General features: G+C 38.7%; 1 protein-coding gene across 1 annotated transcript; it reads right to left on the minus strand.

Annotated features, from left to right (window-relative positions):
- Window positions 1-32: 32 nt before the first annotated feature.
- Window positions 33-1,403, minus strand: LOC109705598 (probable leucine-rich repeat receptor-like protein kinase At1g35710). Its single transcript, XM_020226340.1, has one exon. The coding sequence runs from the start codon at window positions 1,401-1,403 to the stop codon at window positions 33-35; it is 1,371 nt and encodes a 456-aa protein (XP_020081929.1).
- Window positions 1,404-1,772: the final 369 nt, after the last annotated feature.

Raw genomic sequence — 1,772 nt, forward strand, 5'->3', positions numbered from 1 at the left:
TCATACGAGAAATAAGCCCTGCCTCCAAAGCATTATTGGAGCAAAGCAAAACCCTTGAGCCATGCTGGAAAATTGGGACCCAGTTGGCAGGAGGCTAGAAAAATCTCTTTAAGTTGGAAAGGAGGAACCCAATCATCGCGAACTCGCACAGTGAGAGCATTCAATGACAAGTCTAAGTATTGTATTTTTCTTAGATAAGAAAGTTCGACATCAGATACGACACCATCCAATGAATTATTATATAGATATAGATAAATTAAATTTGGAAGTTTCCAAACTCCTGCAGGAATTGAACCACTGAGCAAGTTTGAACCGAGATTTATGTCTGTGAGGCTATTCATTTGTTCGAGCCATCCTGATAAATTCCCTCCGAGGTTATTGTCATTGAGATATAAAGTCTGTAAATTGTTGCGCACGCATCGTGGTAGCATCTCAACCCATTCCATGATTTCCCCACCAATATTGAAACTTGACAAATCTAGTGAACGCAAGTTGCATAAATATCTTAATGCTTTCGGATTCATACCTTTAAAACCATTATATCCTAGGAAAAGATTATTAAGAGTGCTCAAACGTAGAAACTCATCAGAAATAACACCATGAAACTCATTGGAGCTTAAGTCAAGATAAGTGATGCTTGTAAGATTCCGCAGCCATGTGGGTAAGGTGGAGTTTATGGAGTTACCTCCAAGATCAAGCACATTGAGAGTTGTAAGATTGAAATGTGACAGAGATGTAGAAATGCCAGGAAGTGAACAGTCAGCCAAATGTAACACTTTCAACGAAGGAAGCATATTTACAGCATGCAACCAACCTGTAGAAGTATTCATATTCACAATGCTCAAATCAAGATATTTCAAGGAAGATAAACGAGTGAGCCACAATATGTCATCTATTCGAAGATTCCTCGGATAAATGAATTCAGAATTTAAATCAAGGTAGTGAAGTTTCGAGAGATTTCCGATTTGAGGAGGTATTGTTCCACTGGAATACGAATTAGCGAGGTTGAGATATCTCAAGTTTTTGAGTGAACCCAAGAATGTTGGGATGCTGGTTCCACTGAAATTGTTCATGCTGACATCTAAGTGCTCTAAATTGGTTAAAAGAAGCAAAGATGGATTGATCTCACCGCTCAAACATGGGCATTCCTCGATGAATATATAACACGAGTTTCTGTTTCGGAGGTTGAGTTTCACAACATGGCCCGTGGCATTGCTACAGGCGACTCCCCTCCATTTACAGCAATCTTCGCCTTCCCACGAAGACAAGAAATTCTGAGGATCGACCAAGCCGGACTTAAACGTGAGGAGTGCGTTCCTCTCTACCTCCATGCAACCGCTCGCCACAACGGCGTCGACGGTTAAAATCCACAGCAAGGAGGAGGAAAGAATAAGATTAGCCATGACGCAGGTCGTTGAGAAAATACACAACATCATAATTAATAAGGGAATTGATCATATGGAGTATTCTATGGAGAAGGCCACCTATTTGAGCCATATATATATATATATAAATGTTATGCATGGTAAGCTATCGCAATTCACATCAAAGTTACGTTCCATTATTGTATGGAGTCATAATTCTCCTGTAGGTCCTACAAAGAAAATTAAGCTACAGTTGTGTGATTTTCATGGTCATACAAATTAATGGCCTGATTAGGATTGCATTGAGCTTTGACTTGAAAATTAATTTTGCTAGAAGCTAATTAATTTTTTAGATTAAAACTGATTCAGAATGAAGTAGTCTTAATTATTACGAATATATAGCATTAA

The sequence above is a fragment of the Ananas comosus genome, unplaced genomic scaffold, assembly GCF_001540865.1.
Source record: "Ananas comosus cultivar F153 unplaced genomic scaffold, ASM154086v1, whole genome shotgun sequence".
NCBI classification, from domain to species: domain Eukaryota; kingdom Viridiplantae; phylum Streptophyta; class Magnoliopsida; order Poales; family Bromeliaceae; genus Ananas; species Ananas comosus.